Genomic DNA, 19600 nt, shown 5'->3' with positions numbered 1-19600 from the left:
GGACACAAGCCTTCTTTGTAAGGCCAGTTCAGCACTGCTGCCGGAGACGGGTTCCCGGAAATTGGAGTTGTATTGAACTTTTGTTCCTGTAATATGCTATTACTAAGGCTAGGTTTTAGTCACAGGTATTTTTAGTAAAAGTCATGGACAGGTCACGGGCAGTTCACAAAAATTTATGGCATGTGATCTGTCTATGACTTGTACTATGTATCCCTAACTAAAACTTGGGCCGGGGGTCTGTGGGTGCTGTTGGGGAGTGGCCCGAGGCGCACCATGGATCCAGGCAGAGCAGCCAGGGAGGGCTGTAACAGGTGCTGGAGGGGGGAGGTGGCAGCACATGGCCCAGGACCGCTGCTGGTGCTGGGCGGGGAGGGTTGGCGGGGCTAGCCAGAGCTGTCTTTTCAGCTTCTAGGGGGAGGGAAGTCCAGGGGGCTCCACGCGCTGCCCCTGCCATGAGCTGGGAACCGCAGCCAATGTGAGCTGTGGGGCCAGTGCCTGCAGGCAGAAGCAGCGCACAGAGTCCCCTGGCCCCTCTACCTAGGAGCTGAAGGGACATACCAGCCACTTCCGTGGAGCACACCCCTCCCTCAGGTAAGCACCGCCCCAAACACCAGCCCCCTACCCCAACCCTGAGCCCCCTCCCACACCCAAACTACTGCTGCTGCTGGGGAGCTGGGGGTGTGTGGTGGCCAAAGACTGCCTCAGCAGGGGTCGCCCAGGCCCAGCCACACCAGCCGCTGCAGAAGTTATGGAGGTCACAGAAAGTTCTGGAATCTGTGACTTCCATGACCTCCGTGACAGACACCCGCAGCCTTAGCGATTACTGACTTTTAGCAATAAACCAGACCGATATTGGTTATTTGGTGTATTGGACATATTGCATAAAGAACTAAAGTGAGTTCAAGCAATTGACCATATGCTTTACCAACAGAAGGGAAAACCCAGAGGTGACCATATGCCCCATATTCTTCATAGGATATTGTTATGATATGAATCTGGCATAACAGATGTGTTCTATGCAAGATGGGTCATGAGAGGTATCATTGGAAAGGTTATGATTTACTGAATATGATTATCCTATTTGTATGCATGTATCATTTATGTATCTGAAGTTAGGAATATTGACTATGTAACAATCACAAGAGGGTTTACACCTGGGGAACATCCACCAGACAGTAGGCAATCAGACTTAATGGACCATTTAAGATGGACAATAGGACTTTGAAGATGCTAATCTCCCACCTTCCTGAGAAGATTTCTGGGATGCTGCTTTGACACTGCAGGGTCATGTGATCATGTCACCTGGTACTGGACTACTAGTATTTTTCCACTAATAGGGGTGGGGATCAAACTAGGAAACAAAGAATTCCCTCCATATGTGAATCCTATTTAAGGCAGGGAAGTGAGTTAATCAGGTTTCATTCTTCACAGAATCCCTGCCCAGGATGACTGCTGGAAACATCTTAGGCCCTGTCTACACTGGCAAGTTTCTGTGCAATAAAGCAGTTTTCTGCGCTGTAACTCCCGAGGTTACACACTGCCAGGCCACTTAGTGCGCAGAAACTGCTCAGTTGTAGCACTGTAAAAACCACCCCAACGAGAGACGTACAGCTTTCTGAACCAGGGGAACAGCGCTGCGGTGCCAGTGTAGACACCTTGGTCGATTACAGCCCTGCGATTGGCCTCCGGGAGGTATCCCACAATGCCTGTTCTCACCTCTCTGGTCATCAGTTTGAACTCTACTGCCCTGCCCTCAGGTGACCAACCGTCATCCCCACCCCGTAAATTCCTTTGGTATTTTGAAAGTCCCCTTCCTGTTTGCTCGGTGATGCATGCAGGGGTCTCAGTGCATCTTTCCAGGTGGCCATGCCTGCTCCAGCACCAGATAATCCCCTGCTTGGAGCAATGCCGAGCTGCTGGATCTCATCAGCATTTGAGGAGAGGAGGCTGTCCAGTCCCAGCTGCGCTCCAGCCGTAGCAATAATATCTTCAGACAGATTTCACGATGCATGACAGAAAGAGGTCACGACCGGGATACATTGCAGTGCAGGGTCAAAGTGAAGGAGATACGGAATGCCAACCACAAGGCGCGGGAGGCAAACCACCGCTCCGGTGCTGCGCCCACGACCTGCCAGTCCTACAAAGAGCTGAATGTGATACTCGGTGGCGACCCCACCTCCACTGCAAAGACCACTGTGGATACTTTGGTGGCTTGCATGCGAGTCAAAAGTGGCCAGGAGGAGTAAATCTTGGACAAGGATGTGGAGGGAGAGGGGGACCAAGAGGCAGAGGATGACTCGGAGATCAGAGATGGATGCAGCCAGTAGCTCTTTTTTACCCCTGCGGAGGCTAGCCAGTGACAGATGTTGGATGTTGGTGAAGTACAAACAGGAGAGGAGCCCCCAGTAAGTGGATTTGATTTTGGGACTCGCTGAAGCGAGTTGTTGGAGGCAGGAGGGTTGCAGAAAGCAGGCTTGTCTCCCGCTGCAGGCCTAGTCTGAGCAGAGGAACAGGCTGTTGATTGACTCCCACATTTACCGGGAATCTCCCTCGGAGATCTCCAGGAAACTCTCATAGAGATCCTGGGCAATATGCTGCTGCCGGTTCTTCGGCAGAGCTGCTTTGTTTCTTGTCCCATTTACGGTAACTTTCCCGTGCCCCTGTGCCATCACGGGGGCTGGGCGGCGGGGGGTCCATTGCTCGAGCCGCATAGGGGCCAGGGCAGAAGCCGCAGTCTTGGAGAAGACCCTCCCTTGATTCCCTGCTGATTCTCAGCAGTGAGATATCTTCCATAATGATCACATCCTGTGGAAAGTGTGGGGACAGGATTGATTATCAGCCCCCACCCCCTACAGTTCTGGCTCTCCCCAAGAGCCACATGCCCAGAGTACAGCAGGGTGCGAGAAGAGTGATTTCCCCTGCCCCTGCGGCTACTCACCATTTTGGGGGACTTGTGGCTCATGTGTGCTTGCCTGGGGTCAGCCAGTTAGTGCCAGGTGTGTGAGTACTGGCTGTGTTTAAAGCACTGAATCGGTGCTCTTTGTGTTCCAAACAATCCTGCGTCTGTAAAATGTTGTGCTTAAACTTCACAGCGATGACCTTGGGAGCCCAGCCTCCCTCTTTGCTATCGGCAGCTGAACGGCTGCACAGAACTAGAAAGCGGCCAAGAAGAACTAAGGAGGACTTTCTGTGTGATGTTATGATGCACTCTGCCGCCGAGAAACAGGAATTGCAGGAGTGGCAGGACAGTGAGAAGAGGGACCAAAGGAGAACGCGGCGCGCCAGAATGAAGCCATGGAGCGGCTCCTAAAGGTTATGGAGCGCCAAGCAGACACGCTCCAGGCGATACTAGCTCTTCAAACTGAGCAGCTCGGCGCCCACCCTCCCCTGCAGCCGGTGTTGCAAAACTCTTTCCCATATGCCCCCCAAACAGCGCCAACACACTCTTATCAACCTCCTGGCTCCAGTCTCTACCTGCGGCATTCCACTCCCCTCACAATCCAGCACTGCAGACTCCCACTACCCACCGCACTCAACACCCATCCCTCTGCAGTTTGGCCCTGCTGAAGTACAGTACCCACTGCATTGTACTCCAAAGGAGAAGGTTGGATATGATCTCTGGATATACACAAATCTTTAACACTCCCAGGACCTTTCTGTGATTCTGTGAAGTAACATTAGGCCATCTGCACTGTGGTCAGATTCGCCCATAGGTACTCAGCAAAGTAAATGATTATGGGGCTGAGAGAAGTGTTAGGGCAGAAGGTGCTTTCCCTTTTCACATAACCTCGGGCACTTGACCCACGGGTCCTTTATCATAGAATATTAGGTTGGAAGGGACCTCAGGAAGTCATCTAAAGCAGGACCAACACCAACTAAATCATCCCAGCCAGGCTTTGTCAAGCCAGGCCTTAAAAACCTCTAAGGATGGAGGTTCCACCACCTCCCTAGGTAACCCAATCCAGTGCTTCACCACCCTCCTAGTGAAAATGTTTTTCCTAATATCCAAGCTAGACTTCCCCTACTGCAACTTGAGACCATTGCTTCTTGTTCTGTCATCTGCCACCACTGAGAACAAACTTGCTCCATCCTCTTTGGAACCCCCCTTCAGGTAGTTGAAGACTGCTATCAAATCCCCCCTCATTCTTCTCTTCTGCAGACTAAATAACCCCAGTTCCCTCAGCCTCTCCTCGTAAGTCATGTACCCCAGCCACCTAATAATTTTCATTGCCCTCTGCTGGACTCTCTCCAATTTGTCCAGATCCCTTTTGTAGTGGGGGGACCAAAACCGGACACAGTACTCCAGGTGTGGCCTCACCGATGCCGAATAGAAGGGAATAATCACTTCCCTCAATCGGCTGGCAATCTCCTACTAATACAGCCCAATATGCCATTGGCCTTCTTGGCAACAAAGGCACACTACTGACTCATATCCAGCTTCTTGTCCACTGTAATCCCCAGGTCATTTTCTGCAGAACTGCTGCTTAGCAAGTCAGTCCCCAGCCTGTAGCAGTCCATGGGAGTCTTCTGTCCTAAGTACAGGACTCTGCACTCGTCCTAGTTGAACCTCATCAGATTTCTTTTGGACCAATCCTCCAATTTGTCTAGGTCACTCTGGACCCTATCCCTACCCTCCAGCATATCTACCTCTCCCCCCAGCCTAGTGTCATCTGCAGACTTGCTGAGGGTGCAATCCATCCCATCATCCAGATCATTAATAAAGATGTTGAACAAAACTGGCCCCAGGACTGACCCCTGGGGCACGCCACTTGATACCGGCTGCCAACTTGACATTGAGCCGTTGATCACTACCCATTGAGCCCGACAATCTAGCCAGCTTTCTATCCACCTTATAGTCCATTCATCCAATCCATACTTCTTTAACTTGCTGGCAAACATACTATGGGAGACCGTATCAAAAGCTTTGCTAAAGTCAAGATATATCACAGCCACCACTTTCCCTATATCCATGGAGCCACATATCTCATCATAGAAGGTGATCAGGTTGGACAGGCATGACTTGCCATTGGTGAATCGATGTTGACTGTTCCTGATCACCTTCCTCTCCTCCAAGTGCTTCAAAATGGATTCCTTGAGGACCTGCTCCATGATTTTGCCATGGACTAAAGTGAGGCTGACCAGTTTGTAGTTCCCTGGTCATCTGTTCAAATTTCCACTTGTAAGCTTCCTTTTAAGTTTAAGCTCACCGAAGATTTCACTATTAAGTCAAGCTGGTCACCTGCCATATTTGCTATTCTTTCTACACATTGGGATGGTTTGCTCCTGCGCCCTCAATGGGTCTTCCTTAAAATACAGCCAGCTCTCCTGGACTCCTTTCCCCTTCATATTAGCCTCCCAGGGGATTCCTGCCCTAAGGGAGTCTAAGTCTGCTTTCCTGAAGTCCAGGGTCTGTATTTTGCTACTCTCCTTTCTTCCTTTTGTCAGGATCCTGAACTCAACCATCCCATGGTCACTGCTGCCTAGATTGCCACCCAGTTCTGCTTCCCCTACCAATTCATCCCTGTTTGTAAGCAGCAGGTCAAGAGGAACACGGCCTCTAGTTGGTTCCTCCAGCAGTTGTACCAGGAAGTTGTCCCCAACACTCTCCAAACACTTCCTGGATTGTCTGTGCATTGGTGAATTGCTCTCCCAGCAGATGTCATGGTGATTGAAGTCCCCCATTAGAACCAGGGCCTTTGATCTGGAAAGTTCAGTTAGTTGTCCGAAGAAAGCCCCATCTACTCATCCTTCTGATACGGTGTCTATAGCACACGCTCACCATAACATCACCCTTGTTGCTCTCGCCTTTAAACTTAACCCAAAGACTCTCAGCAGGCTTTTCTCCAGTTTCAAAACTGTTTTCAGGCTCTCTGCACAGGTACTACTGCAAAGAAGGATTTGGAAAAGCCCTCTGAGGGAAGGGATCAGAAGGAGACCCCATCATCCAGAGGGCATTGGATGCATTGTCCTCGGGATGGGGGTTCCACGACCACAACTCCCAAGAGGAAGAGACGGGTGGTGGTGGTCGAAAAGGGGACAGAGTCATTCATCTGCCGACCAGACCGGGAGGCTTGAGAACTGTGCTGCTTGCCTGTAGCTAGAATCCAGGATGTGTCGGAGTGTCTGCCGAGTCTGATCAAGACCTTGGACCGCTACCCCTTCCTAGTTCATCACGTAGGCACCAATGATACTGCCAAAAATGACCTTGAGTGGATCACTGCAGACTACGTGGCTCTGGGAAGAAGGATAAAGGAGTTTGAGGAGCAACTCATGTTCTTGTCCATCCTCCCTGTTGAAGGAAAAGGCCCAGGTAGGGACCATCGAATTGTGGAGGTGAATGTGTGGTTACGCAGGTGGTGTCGGAGAGAGGGCTCCATCTGCATTGCGGGTACATAGGTTCTCTTCTTTCTTCTTCTGGAGGTCACATGCTGCCAATATTCTTCCCCGTTCTGTGCTGCAGTCTCTGATTCTTCTGCATATTGTGCTTCCAACACCAAACACTGACTTCTATCCAGAAAATGTTCATGTTCATGTTCATGTTCTCTGATGCAATGCAGACACTTGGTTCTCTAGTCCTTGAAGCTTCTCTCCAATATGCAGACCAGCTTGCACTTTGTACAGACAAAGTCGCTTCTGTCCTCTGGGAGAAAGACAAACATGGCACATTCTAAGCAGGTCACAACAGCTGATCGCTCACTATCCATGTCTTCCTTATAAGAGGCGTCTCAGATGTTGTATGTACTGCTCACAGGAGCCTGGAAGGCAAAAACACATTATGCGAACTCCCCGCAGGCGAACTCCCAGGCAAACTCCCTCTGTTTGCCTGTCCTCTGTTCGCTACTCACTCAGGCTGCTGGCTTGAAGCAGATGGCCTGGCTCAAAGCCTTCCCTCCAATCAACCACTCAAGGTCCACCTGGAACAAAGCACTCCCAAATCACACTTTTCAATCAGACACCCAACCGGTCAAACAGTCACACTATTCAAACAAACAAGCACAAGGTCAAACCAATGGTCACAGCAGACAGACACTCGAATATTCACAACACAGGCCCCCTAATGCAGCACTCACCTTAGCTCCTTTCTGAGGATTCACAGGCAAATTCCCTCTGTTTGCTTGTCCTCTGTATGGTGGTTCTTCGCACCGGCATGTGGTTAATAACTCAGAGCAACTGGCTATAAATAAACACCAACAGGAGGTGGTGGATCTGGGCCGATATCTGAGATAAAAGCAGACCAAAAGCAGCCTGTGTTGTCTTTTCGCCTCATCCCCCCCTTGTTGCTTCCCCTTTCCAAGTGGGTTTGTCCATTGCATGGATGCACTGGGTAGCCTTGGGTAAGTCATTACCCCGCACCGTGCCTCAGTTTTCCGCTATGTAAAACGGAGAGACTGTTCCTCCCTTTGCCTTTTGCCATGACACTTTGGGGTCACAGACTGTCTCACTGTGTGTCTGTGCAGCACCGAGCGTGATGTGGCCCTGATCTCAGTCAGCTCTGGGCAGCACCCGGCGCAGCAGGACCCTGATCTCAGTCAGCTCTGTGCAGCACCTGGCACAATGGGTGGCCTGATTTTGGTGGGCTCTGGGTGCCACCCGGTAAAATAGGCAGAGCCATATTTCCGATTAGCCACAGGAGGCACATGCCTAGGGACGCCGGCATTCTATGGGGCGCATAAAAATTCAAATTTTGCCACTCCCAGGTCCCAGCAGGGGGCGGAGCCGGCTGAGGGGGAGACAGCCCCACACAGCCCTGCTGCGGGAGCGCTCCTTGCTCTGTACGGCAGACAGCGTCACCTCCCAGGGGGCCCAGTGAGTGCGGGCCGGGGGGCTTGGGAGAGTGGGTCTCTGGGGGAGTTCATGGGCAGCTCTGGGCAGAGGGGGTGTGACGTGCTGGACAGTTGTTGGAAGGGCGCTGGGCAGCAGGGCACATAAAAGTTAAAAGTGGTGGAGGTCCCCTGCCACCCAAGCTGGTTAAGAGCTTCTGAGCAGCAGGGGTACCCTGCAGTTCCCAACTGCCTCCAGGCAGCGGGGGGCCCTGGAGCTCCAAGCTGGGGAGGGGGATGACTGCCGAGCCCCTGTGCCTAGGGGCACCCTAAGTATAAATCCAGCCCTGACAATGGGGGTTCCTGGTCTTTGTTCCTAATGCACACAATAAAAGACCCAGTTGCCCTGGTCAAAAGTCCAGATCTCAACTGGAATCAAGTAAATATATGAACAGGGATCCCAGCTGGGGCTGATTTCCCAGAGCACCAGGTTTCTAATTTTTAATTCCACCATCGGCAGGGCACTGATTGGCCATTGGCCCAGGATTGGCAGGACGGGGGCGGCTGGGGGTGTGTGCAGCTGAGTGGCGGTTACCATCTGCCCATGGTGCCTTACCCTGTCTCTGCCTTCCAGGGCTCTGCATCGCCCTGTGCCTGGGGGGCACCGTGGCCCAGAATAACGGCGTAGAAAGTAAGGTTGACTCCTCCTGGCTAACCTTCCCCAGCGCTCCCGGCTGCCCAGGGTCTCCGGCCTCCGCCCGCTCCGGTCCCTTTCCCTTGTGGGAGGAGAGCAGAGTAAGGGGTCTGGCGAGCCGGGAGCAGCCCCTTGGCGTGGGCGTCTTGGGGTGGGTTTATAGAGCACGGTGGGTGCGTGCAGGGGAGAGGAGAAGCCCCTGTGTAGCCCTCCCCTTCCCTTCCCTGCCCCGTGGCCAGCAGAGAATAGACACTGAGGCCAGGGGTCTACCCTGGGGGCTGGAGTGAGGGGCAGATCCCCTTTGTAACCAAGGGCTGTGTTATCGACCAGCCCGAATCAAACCCCTGATGTTAGATGTCAGATGTTAGAAGTGGCATTTGTAGGTGCCCCCGCCCTCTAAAATCGGGCTGAACTGAAACCTGGGACCCATGTGCCCAGCTGGGGGGCGTTTGGGATCAGGATTCTGCGCCCCGAGCCCAGCTCTGCTGCGAATCCCAAGATGGGATTTGGGCAAATTCCAATTGACCCACTGGGGTCCCCCAGTGCTGCACCCACCCTGCTCCGTCTGCTCCGATCCCAAGCCCTGCAGCCGGCTAAGCTGCGCTGGGATCCTTCCCCTCACGCTGGCCAGAGGGACGGATCCCAGCGGAGCCCCAGACACCGGGCAGCTAAAGGATCCAGGAGCCCCCGTAGGCAGGTCACAATCTGGGTCATGGGAGGCAGCTCAGGATCCAAACTAGCCTCGCGCCCGACTCCGCTCTCAGTCAATCCAGAGCAGAGCCGGGCAGGAATTTCCCAAGGACCCATTTTTTGCCAGAAGATGTCAATTCGGTTCTGAGGAATGTTTGGTTTCACTGAGGAAAAAAGTGCGCGAGGCAGGGGGAGATGAAATAATTTTCAAAATGAAAAATTCCTGTTTTCCTGTTGAAAGTGAGGTTTCGATTTGAAATTGACGCTAATGAGAGTAACAACGACAGCAACAAAAAGGAGAAAAATTGGGTGAGATCGAAAACGTTTCACTTGAACCGACGCCCGGCTCCGGCGGCTCTGCCTGTCTGTGCCGGGGGCTCCCCGGGGAGCCAAGGCCCCTGTGCAGCCGAGGGCAGCTTGTTGCCAGGCGGTGGATGGCGTCGGAGCTGTTTGCCAGGCGCCCAGGGACGAAAATCAGCGAATGGAACGTGTGAAAGGAGTCGATCCCACTGTGGGTGGGTGGGGGGAGCCGCTCTGCACTGGCTGACCCTGCCCAGCTGTTCCTGCCCCTACAGGTACCACTGAGGACTGTAACAACCATGTGCTGTGCCCAGCAAACGCCAAGTGTGTGAACAACACCCACTGCACCTGCCTGGATGGATACCAGCCACATGGGAATCGCTTCTTCACCGACCCAACGGAGCCCTGTGACGGTAACGGGGCTCCCACATTGTCCGGGGGGCGGCTGGGACAGAGCAGGACATTAAGGGAAGGAGCAGCCAACTCCACTGACTGCAGGGCCTGTTGGGGGGGCTCAGCCCGGCTGGGGAATGAGAGGGGGCAGCAGCACGGGTGAGCGCCGCCCTCCTGGGGATTGAACCGGGGCCTCCAGAGTGAGCAGCAGGAGCGGCTGCAGCAGGAGCCCTGGTTATACTCCCCTCCCCTCCCCCAGGGATCCAAGGAGGGAGGGGGCAGAGGAGAGGCAGTTTGTCACGCTCCCCAACACACCGGGAGCCTGGAGCCCCAGGGGGACCTCTCCCCCTCTCCTCACATAGGGGATCTGGGTGTTTGTGAGTTGAATCCCCCCGTACCTGGGACAAGAGGCTTGGGGGGCTGTTTCCGACATTCCAGCAGCAGAAATGGGTAACTGAGAATCAGGCTCTTAATCACTAACCACTCAGGGCCCTGGTCACCTGCATCCCGTCACCCAGCTCAGTGCGGGGAGTTGAGCAGGAGCATTGATACCGGGAATGTCTTCCTGCCAGGACTGTACAGAGCGTCCCCTCTCACATTACAGATATTAACGAGTGTCAGGGCCCGAGCCCGGCAGACTGCGGACGCAACGCAAACTGCATCAACAGGTATGGGAGTTACTCCTGCATCTGCAGCGATGGCTACGAGTCCAGCTCTGGGAAAGCCAACTTCATGCACGCGAGTGAGAACACCTGCCAGGGTGAGCTTTCCCCTGGCCCCCACCTGCTGAGACCCCCCCCCACACACACACAAATGCTCGTTCCAGGCCTGGCGCTGCACCAGGCTGCTGCCGGCTTTGGCACTGGCCTGAGGCCGTCAGCGAGGCTGTGATGAGACTGACCCTCACCTCCTCCTGCAGAGCATGGGACTGGGCTCACACCATGCCTGGTGCTTGGACAGGGAATAAACCCTTGGAGTAGAAACAGACCCACAGAGCAAACTCCTTGTGCTGCAGAGATGCGCTGGGAGAGGGGAGGGGACCCTCGCTGGCCCCAGCACGCAGCATCTGAGCTGCCAGTGCCCCACTCAGTCTGGAAAGGGGCCCAGGGAACAGCTCTTGGAATTGGGCTAAAGCGTTCTTGAATTCGCCCCTGTCCCCTATTGCTTGAGCTTCCGCCGGGGGGGAGGCAGCCATGCTCTCCTCTGGCCTCTAGGGCAGCGGTGGCCAACCTGAGCCTGAGAAGGAGCCAGAATTTACCAATGTACATTGCCAAAGAGCCACAGTAACACATCAGCAGCCCCCCATCAGCTCCCCGCCCTGCTCCCAGCTCCTCCCACCCACCGACAGCCCCATCCATCAGCACCTCCCCCTTCCTTCCCACAACTCCCAATCAGCTGTTTCCTGGTGTGCAGGAGGCTGTGGGGTGGAGGGGGAGGAGTGGGGGCACTGCAGGCTGAGGGGAGGGGGCGGGAAGGGGTGGAGTGGGGGCAGGGCCTGTGGCAGAGCCAGGGGTTGAGCAGTGAGCACCTCCGTCACATTGGAAAGTTGGCGCCTGTAGCTCCAGCCCTGGAGTCGGTGCCTGTACAAGGGGCCACATCTTAACTTCTGAAGCGCCGCATTTGGCTCCGGAGCCACAAGGTCACCACCCCTGCTGTAGGGGGCACGGTTGCTAGTTCGAGGGACCCTCCCACTCCCCCAAGTTCCCTGCATGGGCAGCGGTGTCAGGGGACATGTGCTGTGACTGGCATTGCCAGCCCAGCCCCAGGCTTCCCTGAGGCACCCCAAGTTCCAGCAGTCTGGTGCGGGGACATGGGGTTGGCGTTCGTCGGCTCCGTGTGCTGTCCCGGCTCTGGGAGGGTCGCCAGCCCGGCAGACCTCCATCGAAGTGCCCAGACAGCCCAGAGTCGGATCAGTGGTGAAGGCGCTCGGCCAGGTTTATCGCCAATGCAGCCCAGTGCCAGCGCCCATAGATGCCACAGGGACACTGCCACACGTCTGCCTCTGGCAATGGACCCCGACAGTTACAGACTGAGACAAACCATCTGGGATAAATTACTTACCTACCAGCTTGTGTGTTTCACAACATGCTTGTTACCTCCCTCCCCCTCCCCCTTCCCCTTGTGCCTTTCTCCTGCTGCTTCAGACAAAACTTCCCTTATTCACCACCTGGCTTTGTACTTTACTTCTGATGCTTCAGACAAAACATTCCCCACCCGTCAAACCATCTTATCGTGCGCTAGGCAGAGGAATCTTGTGCTGGGATGTGGTTACACAGTCACTGGGTTTTGGCAATACCGGTGCCGAGTTCATGCACCGGACGGTGAACTTGCAGGCAACCCTCTGCTTTGTGACAGGATGTGACTGGTGCCTGGGGGGCCACACTGAGATTGCTCAACCAGGGCAAGCTGCAGAGTGGGGCCGACAATCCCCCAAACTGCTGGTTAGTTCTGATACTTAGATTCACCAAGCCAGCAACAAACCAGCTGCTCCGGTACCGTGCTGCTCACCCAGAAGCCAGAAACACAGCTCCCGGCTCCTTTTCTAGCCTGGCTTTAAAGGGAAAATTTGGGTCATTTAGCCTGCAAGTTGCTTAACCCTTTCTGGCTCAGGGTCCCACAGGGCCGGACTTTTGCTCAGAGCATCACTTCTGCTGACTTCGGTTCGGGCCTTGTACCAGGCCCCTGCTCCAGGCTCTCTCTGCTCCAGCTCCATGTTGCTCCCCCAGGGCAGCGCTGTGAGAGGGCATGTGCTGGGACTGGCATTGTGTATAAGCACCGACTCAGGGGCTGGAGCTACAGGCGCCAACTTTCTAGTATGCCCCAGGCTTCCCTGAGACACCCTGACTTCTAGTGGTGTGGCGCGGGGACACATGGGTTGAACAGCTCTGAGTTTCCCCAAGGCACAGGCCGAGAGGTCTCTCCGGGCTCGCAGTGCAGTGGATTTGGAGACCCCTTTGCGCTGGTGAAGCTGGCGCATGTACCAATGCCAGTCCCCTGGCAGGGGAGACCCACATGCTGGTGTCTCCACCGGGGGACACTGGAAGCTGCCAGCTGCTAAATCGCTTTGTGCTGGTCCCTGTCTGTGCTCCCTGAGCCCCCGAGTCAGCAAAGCACATGCTTGGCTCCAGCCCTGCCCAGCTACGCACTTAACTCAGCTCCAGTGGGTCTCAAGTGCATGGCTGAGCTCGTGTCGACAATCCCAGGCACTAAAAAAAATCAGATTCGCTTAGAAAATCACGAGCTTTAGAAAGACCAATGAGCCAGGGGCAGAGTGTGGAGTGAATTGAATTGAAGAGGGGGAAAATTCAAAGAATATACAAGGAAATACTCCTCCACCCGGGGTAGCAGTAGCCTCTGGAACTCACTGCTACCGCGGCCTGGAGGCTGTGAATGTGTCGAGTTTTAAAGAGGGACTGGCTGTTTCTATGGGGAACAACAATGCCTGGAGCTGTGCTAGTTAATGGACAATAATTCTGGGAGGGAGGGAAAAACTCCCACTTCAGGGCTTAAGCCACCCTCCAACTATTAGAGACCAGGTGGAGTCCTTCATGGGGGCAGATTATCCCCCAGCTGCTGCTGTGGGACTCTTAGAGGATGTCTTCACCACCAGCCATATCGGCGGGTAGCAATCGATTTATCTGGGATCGATATATCGCGTCTCGTTAAGACGCGATATATCGGTCCCCGAATGCGCTCACCGTCGACTCCGGAACTCCACCAGAGCGAGCGGCGGTAGCGCAGTCGACGGGGGAGCCGCAGCCATCGATCCCGCGCTGTCTGGACCCCAGGTAATTTTCGATCCAAGATACTTCGACTTCAGCTACGTTATTTGCACCTTCCTCTGTAGCACCCGTCGCAGATGGGATACCGGGGTAGATGGGCCCTGGGGCTGACCCAGGCTGGCAATGCCTGTGTGTTCCTCTGTGATTGGAACCTGAGGGGGATTTCTGCCAAGTCCCAGTGTTCCCACCCCTTGGGCAACTCAGCTTCACACATGGACTCCTAAATCTCCCCAAATCTTGGCCCCATTGGGGCTTGGTCCATAGAGGCCACAGTGGCTGTTCTGGGGTCGGAAGGTCCCCTTCCCTCTGTTATGTTCACGGCACACACACACAGTTAGACACAAAGCATCACATCCTCTCGCTGGCAGGCTGCAGCTCAACACAGGGTTATTCTTAGAATCCAGAACCCCAGCACACGAGGCCCCGAACAGAGAGAGACAAAGCAGGCTGCTCCTGAAGGCAGACGGGCACAACTAATCCCACTTTGCTCTAGGCTGGTCCTTTGGCAGATACACGGCTGAAAACCCCAGATCACATGCTTCTCACCCGAGCCCTCTAGCCCGCAAGCAGGTCCAGGAAAGCCCCTTGCAGATGTAAAGTGAGAGCTCGTGATGCTAACACAGATCTGAATACACCATATTCTAGAGTGGCCATTCAGCTGCTGGAGCAGCGTAGTGTGGCCTGAGTGTAGCTGAGAATCAGGCCTGTGATTGTTAAGCTCCTGGGGGCCCGGTCGCCTGGGTCCCGTCACCCAGCTCAGTACAGGTGTGTGATACAGGAACGTCTCCCTGCCAGGACTGTACAGAGCATCTCCTCTTGTGCTGCAGATATTGACGAGTGTCAGGGCCCGAACCCGGCAGACTGCGGACCCCACGCAAACTGCTCCAATGTGGCTGGGAGTTACTACTGCACCTGCATCGATGGCTACGAGCCCAGCTCTGGGAAAGCCAACTTCACCCACGCGAGTGAGAACACCTGCCAGGGTGAGCTCTCCCCTGATCCCCACCTGCTGAGACCCCCCCTCGCACACAGAAATGATTGTTCCAGGTCTGGTGCTGCACCACAGGCTGCTGCTGGCTGCAGCAAAGGCACCGGATCCACTCACTGGGGCTGTGATCAGCCGTGACCCTGAACTGCTGCCCCAGCGTGTGGGGCCAGGATCTCCCCTGCCTCGGTGATTGGATTGGGAATAAACCCCTAGGTTTGCAGGGAGGTGCCGGGGAGACGGGTGGGGCCCTCGCTGTCCCCAGCACACAGAATCCAGGCTGCTAGTGCCCCCGAGCCTGGGAAGGGGCCTCGTGGATGGTCCACATACAGCACAGTGCGCTCTGCCCCCTATGGGCCTTGGGGAGCAGGGAATAGCCCCAGCGGAGGCCACACCCCCAATCTGCCCCCTCCCTCAGGGCTGGGAGCAGAGCCTTTTCCAGCCCCACACTGACAGAGCCCCCTGGATGGGAGGGTGTTTCCCGAGGGGGCCATTATGCCCCCTTAAGCAGCCAGGGCGGCCTGACCGGAGAAGGGGCCGGGGCGTTCCAGGCCCTTGTTTGCGATGTTCAGCCGGTAGTTAGAGCTTGTATCAAGTCCTAGCCGGCTGTTCCCATGGAAACCGCCCTTTACACCCCCGTTTGGGGGGCGCAGAGCACCGGGTCCGTCGAACTGGGAGAACTCAGGAGCCCATTGCTTCAAACGCTTCCCCTGGCAGAGACCTCGCCCAGCCGTTCCTGCGCCCAGCCCCCGGCCGCGTGGGATAACCCCAGCCAGTGTCCTGGGGCGGGTCTAGGCACAAGAAGAAATCAGCGCCGCAGGTATCTCAGCCAGCGTCCCGGGGATTGTCCGGGGATAGCTGGTATCGGGAGCCGTGCGGAGAATCCCTAGGGCTTGCCCCCGAGGGGAATTGATCGCGATCGCTGTTCTCTTTGGAAGCGCACTGATTATTCCAGACCAGAGAGTCCGGATGGGGAGCGATTCCACAGGAGCTGTTCCCGTCAATTTCCCCATGTACTTAAGCCCCTAGAGACACCCAATCTCAGAGCTCCCTGCAACTCAGAGTGAGTTTGGAAGCCGCGGGACACCCGTGTGCCCGAGGGAGGGGAGAGCTCTGGCCGCACCACCGAGAACCCAGAGCATGGCGCCCCTTCTCCAGCTGACAGAGCGTCTGAGCTGGGGAAAGCGCTTTGGAGCTGCGGCTGTGCTGTGGCTGGATGTGTGTACAGCACCTGGCACCATGGCTGTGGCGCTACGCACTATAAATATCCCAGTTGAACCAGGACAGGATGAATAAGGACGCTGGAAGCTCCGTTCCCATCCCGGATGGACTCTGGGAAGCCTTTGGGGGCGGAACCCGATTGACATCGTTTCTGGAATGAAGCAGGTTCTGGAAACACGGAGCTGTTCTCCTGCTTTCAGGAGAACCTGCGAGTGTCGCAGGGTCGAGGGGCGGAGGAGGAAGCACTTGGCAGGATGGAGCCAGTCGGTTCTTACAGGGTCAGTCTGCCCCGGGAGCAGCTCAGTCTCTGAAGAGGCAAAGCCGTGGCGCCAGCCAGGCTGAGACACAAGTCACGCTGGCACTTGCACAGCACAGACGGGATCAGAGCTGGGGCCCATCTAGCCTGGTATCCCGGCTCCAACGGGCCAGAGCCAGATGCTGCAGAGGACAGTGGAAGAGCCCTGCAGTGGCAGCTGGGGGATTATCTGCCCTCACTTCTTGGTCTCTAATACTCAGATGGGCTTAAGCCCCACAGCAGGAGGATTTCTCTCTCTTCCCAAATGTCTGTGCCCTTCAACTATGATCACTCTGGCTGTTCTCATCATCCGTAGGAATGTCCAGTCGCTCCTTGAAACTTGCTAAATTCTTGGCCTCAGGGACTCCTGCACAAAACAGCCTTTCCTTGGCTCAGTTTTGAATTTCCCCTCTTCTCACTGCCCTGACTGGCCCTTGCTCTCGTGTTATGAGATGGGAAGAATAGAAGCTCCCCATCTCCCTTCTCTATTTGGGATTTGGGAAGTGTCAAAATGTAAGCGGGAGAATGGTCCCGCTATTGTGTGGAACTTTCCGGGCATCTGCACTACCCCGGTGAATTGGGCTAGCGAAAGGATCTGAGTCCTCGCTCCCACCTCCTTTACCCAGAAGCCTCCCTGCCCTTGAGGACTCCCCTTCCACTCTCCTGTCTGGCAGAATCCTCGTAACCCCAACAAGGCTGGGCCCAGGATTCCTGGGGGGCTCAATCCCCAACCCTGCTGTGGTCACCTAGGACAGGGGCTAGGGTGTCCCCTCTCCGGGGTACTCTCTCTGCACTGGGCACCTCCCTGACCCACTGATCATTTCATACAATTTCACACAAATACAAGTTGTTTAATTAACCATTAATTTAAAAAAAGAATAAGGAAAATGGGAAAGGTTAAAGGAAAACACATCACCTCCATCGAAGTGCCCAGACAGCTCAGAGTCGGATCAGTGGTGAAGGCGCTCGGCCAGGTTTATCGCCAATGCAGCCCAGTGCCAGCGCCCATAGATGCCACAGGGACACTGCCACATGTCTGCCTCTGGCAATGGACCCTGACAGTTACAGACTGAGACAAACCATCTGGGATAAATGACTTACGTACCAGCTTGTGTGTTTCACAACATGCTTGTTACCTCCCTCCCCCTCCCCCTTCCCCTTGTGCAATTCACAGTCTGTTCCTTGTAGGTCCCAGGTTTCCTTCTCAGGCCCTGGCAGTGCTGCAGGGATGCTGCGGGTTGGACACTTGCAATGGTGGTGGCCACACGCCTCCAGGTTTGGGTGGTGGGACCCTTCTTCCAAGCGTCAGCCCCAGTTGGGTTAAGATCCCCCTCCCAGTCTGGCCTTCAAGGGCCCTTGGCTGTGGGTGTCTTTCTGTGCTGGGCCCTTTGCCCAATGTCCCCCCTTGGCTGGCCCCAGTTGCTCACCACACCTGGCTCTGTGGCTGCCGCTCTGCTCCCAGCACCGGATCTGCTCTTCCTGGGCGGCATCTCTTGCTCTGCTCCTAACTTTGACCTGCTTCCTGGGTTGCTTTTCTGTCCCCTCTGGATCTGGCCCGGCTCTGCTCCCCAGCTCAGCGTGGGCCCCTGCTCTCTCCTTAGCTCGGCCCCACGCTGACTGACCCAGGCAATTCCAGCTCGCACGGAGGACGGGACTCCTCTGTCCTCTTGACTCCCTGATTAGCCTGTCCGCCCTGTCAATCAGTCTCCGAGGCTGAGGCTGACCTGGTGCATTGGCCTCTCCCCATTCTTTCAGTGCTGGGTGCTAGCCAACCAAAGCGCCCCCACTGCATGTTAGTAAGGGGGCGACAGTCCCTTACATCCCCCCCTTGCTAAAATTCTGCCACAGCCACAATATTCACACCAGTACATCCTGGTCCCATGGCAACGACAGAAACCCACATCACGTTATATCACAAACCCATTAACAATTATCAAAAGAACATTTAACATATTTAACATTCCACATCCACTTCTTCATACTATACATAACTGTATTCATTAAAAAGCAACAGAGGGTCCTGTGGCACCTTAGAGACTAACAGAAGTATTGGGAGCATAAGCTTTCGTGGGTAAGAACCTCACTTCTTCAGATGCAAGTAAGTATTCATTAAAACACTCATAGAACCAATAACATAATCATCTGTAAGTTTACCAGGCAGTACACCCTCATTAGCTCGCTGGGACCTTCTTAAGACTGGTGGTTCGTTACCCATATTTTCTATTTCCCTGTCCTTGGGTAATACTGGGTCAGTTTGAGGGATCTGGCCATTCTCGTTAGGGTTTGGGTTTACCCCACTGGTTTCAGTCTCCTCAGGAAATGCTGCCTACGAGCCCTGGTCAGACTAATAGTCCAACGCTTTAGCTGGTCCCTATGTACTACTCTCTCAGGACCTCCTTGTTCAGGCTGGTTAGTGTACACTGGCAGTTCGGGATTGTTGTTGGCTCCCATTTGTCCTTTATTTTATTACATCTTCAGTGTGTATGGCTACACAGTCACCAGATCTGATGAGAGCCCCCCTGGACTTGCGATCATAAGTCCTTTTCCCACTTTGGGCTGATTTTAGTTGTACTGAGAGCAACTCTCCAGCCTGTCGTGGTGACCTTTGACCTGGTCATCGTAATTGGTCACCTCATCCTTAGAAAAGACTTCTTGATGCTTCTCTGGCAATGCCCTTATGTTAGCCACCTGTGCAGGAATCAGCCCTTGGAGTGCCGCTCGAACTGGAACTGGGAGTCTCCCACCACATCATTCTTGAGGAAAGGTAACTCGTCCTCCCTTCTCCCTTGTCACCTGCAGCTCATTTCCATTCTCCCCAAATGTTACCTTCACCTGAGGGATCACCTCCTCAGGTTGCAACTCCATAGCCGTCATGCTTGAGTTTAGAAGACTCACTGGTACTCTTCCTTTGATGGCACTAGTCAGTACATTGGCTGGCTGGAGCCCACTAGGTAGGTTTGACCCAGATGTAGGCTCTACGAGAGCTCGATATCTATTGGCATTTCCTGGTACACAGCAGTGTTCATCAAGGACCTTCCCTCTCCAAGGAGGAATAATGGTCTTCCGTTTTCTGCCCTCTTTAACATTTCCAATCTGCCTTGTGGGGTCCAGGGAATGACTCTGCCTCTCCACTCAGGCCAGTACTCTACTCAGCACAGCATTCTTCATAGAGTGCTCATGACGGTTCATCCTCCTGGTTCCTTCTCCTGTAAGAGTAGCTTCTTCAGCTCACTAATGATGTTCATTCCTAGAATCCCTGGGACTCCTTCTCCCATATGGCTCCCTTTTGAGGCTTTGTCTTTCAAGATGAAGATGCATTTTCCTGGCAGTGTCTGGCCCATATACTCTATGTCTGCTTCAAGGCACCCCACCGCTGGGATTGCCAGTCCATTAACGGCTGTTAGTCGTACAAACTGTGTGCTGTGCATGGTCAGCTCCTTGTCCTTTAAATATTTTTGAAAATGCGACTCAGTAATGGTT

The 19600-nt window shown here is 54.6% G+C and overlaps 2 protein-coding genes across 2 annotated transcripts in view; one reads left to right on the top strand and one right to left on the bottom strand.

Annotated features, from left to right (window-relative positions):
* LOC117888505 (adhesion G protein-coupled receptor E5-like) overlaps positions 1–15273 on the top strand; it is a 33193-nt gene extending 17920 nt beyond the window's left edge. Inside the window, exons 2-5 of the mRNA XM_034791973.1 lie at positions 8395–8451; positions 9720–9857; positions 10442–10597; positions 14447–15273. Of these exons, the coding sequence (XP_034647864.1) occupies positions 8395–8451; positions 9720–9857; positions 10442–10597; positions 14447–14745 (650 nt within the window). The 3' untranslated portion in view covers positions 14746–15273. The remainder of the gene's footprint in view (positions 1–8394; positions 8452–9719; positions 9858–10441; positions 10598–14446) is intronic.
* LOC117888488 (adhesion G protein-coupled receptor E3-like) overlaps positions 1–19600 on the bottom strand; it is a 255697-nt gene that overhangs the window by 152768 nt on the left and 83329 nt on the right. The gene's annotated exons all lie outside the window — the stretch shown is intronic.

This window comes from Trachemys scripta, chromosome 16 (assembly GCF_013100865.1).
Source record: "Trachemys scripta elegans isolate TJP31775 chromosome 16, CAS_Tse_1.0, whole genome shotgun sequence".
NCBI classification, from domain to species: Eukaryota; Metazoa; Chordata; order Testudines; family Emydidae; genus Trachemys; species Trachemys scripta.
This window is presented reverse-complemented; position numbering and strand designations above follow the sequence as displayed.